Source organism: Monopterus albus, unplaced genomic scaffold (genome assembly GCF_001952655.1).
Source record: "Monopterus albus unplaced genomic scaffold, M_albus_1.0 scaffold361.1, whole genome shotgun sequence".
NCBI lineage: Eukaryota > Metazoa > Chordata > Actinopteri > Synbranchiformes > Synbranchidae > Monopterus > Monopterus albus.
Genome location: NW_018128241.1, coordinates 31,769 through 32,519, shown reverse-complemented (window position 1 = coordinate 32,519; position 751 = coordinate 31,769). Strand labels below are relative to the sequence as shown.

Here is a 751-nt window from a genome sequence, read left to right as displayed (position 1 = left end):
AGAGCTGGCCCTGGCCGAGTTCTGGGCCCTGACGAGCCTGGAGAACCGACACCAGAATGTGGTGCAGCTGGAGGAGTGCGTCCTGCAGCGGAACGGTCTGGCCCAGAAGATGAGCCACGGAAACAAGAGGTCCAAACAGTACCTGCGCCTGGTGGAGACCTCCCTCAAAGGTACTATGACACCAGTACTACCAATAATGAAATGGAGTTTCTGTGTCTGGAAAGGGGGCCCCGATCTAAAGTTCTTGAACCTCAGTGTCCAGCTTCAATAAAAGCTCATAAAAATCAGCTACAAAATGATTCAATATATTTTCAGCTCTTGGAAACATGGCACTGGTACTTACCAGTTCATTTAAAGAAGAAGAAGGGTTATTCTAGATTTTTCTTCGATTTGTCTAATATAAAAGTTATTCTCGTGTGTTGAAGACATGCTAGCTGGTACTCATTTAAATTGTTGCAAGGTAAGTGAAACTTAAAATTGTGTGTGTGTGTGTATGTGTATATATTTAACATAAATAACAGTGTTTGACAGGAACTATAAAGTGTTTGCATAATGTAAAAGTTCATTCACTTAAAACTAATGTTGTAACTCTGCAGCCTTGGCTCTGCTGTACATGACCTATAGTAGGCAGTGACGTGAGGTCAGGGGAGGCAGGTGAGTTCAATCTTGAAAAGAAAAAAAACTTAACCATAAAATATAATAAATGTTAATATTTGTGGGCTGGTGTGTGTTGTAGGCCCTTTTGCCGTTC

The 751-nt window shown here is 41.8% G+C and overlaps 1 protein-coding gene across 1 annotated transcript in view; it reads left to right on the top strand.

Moving 5' to 3' along the window:
* Positions 1 to 751, top strand: part of LOC109951038 (serine/threonine-protein kinase 35-like) — a 19,493-nt gene that overhangs the window by 354 nt on the left and 18,388 nt on the right. The window contains exon 2 of the mRNA XM_020585286.1: positions 3 to 170. Within this exon, the coding sequence (XP_020440942.1) occupies positions 3 to 170 (168 nt within the window). The remainder of the gene's footprint in view (positions 1 to 2; positions 171 to 751) is intronic.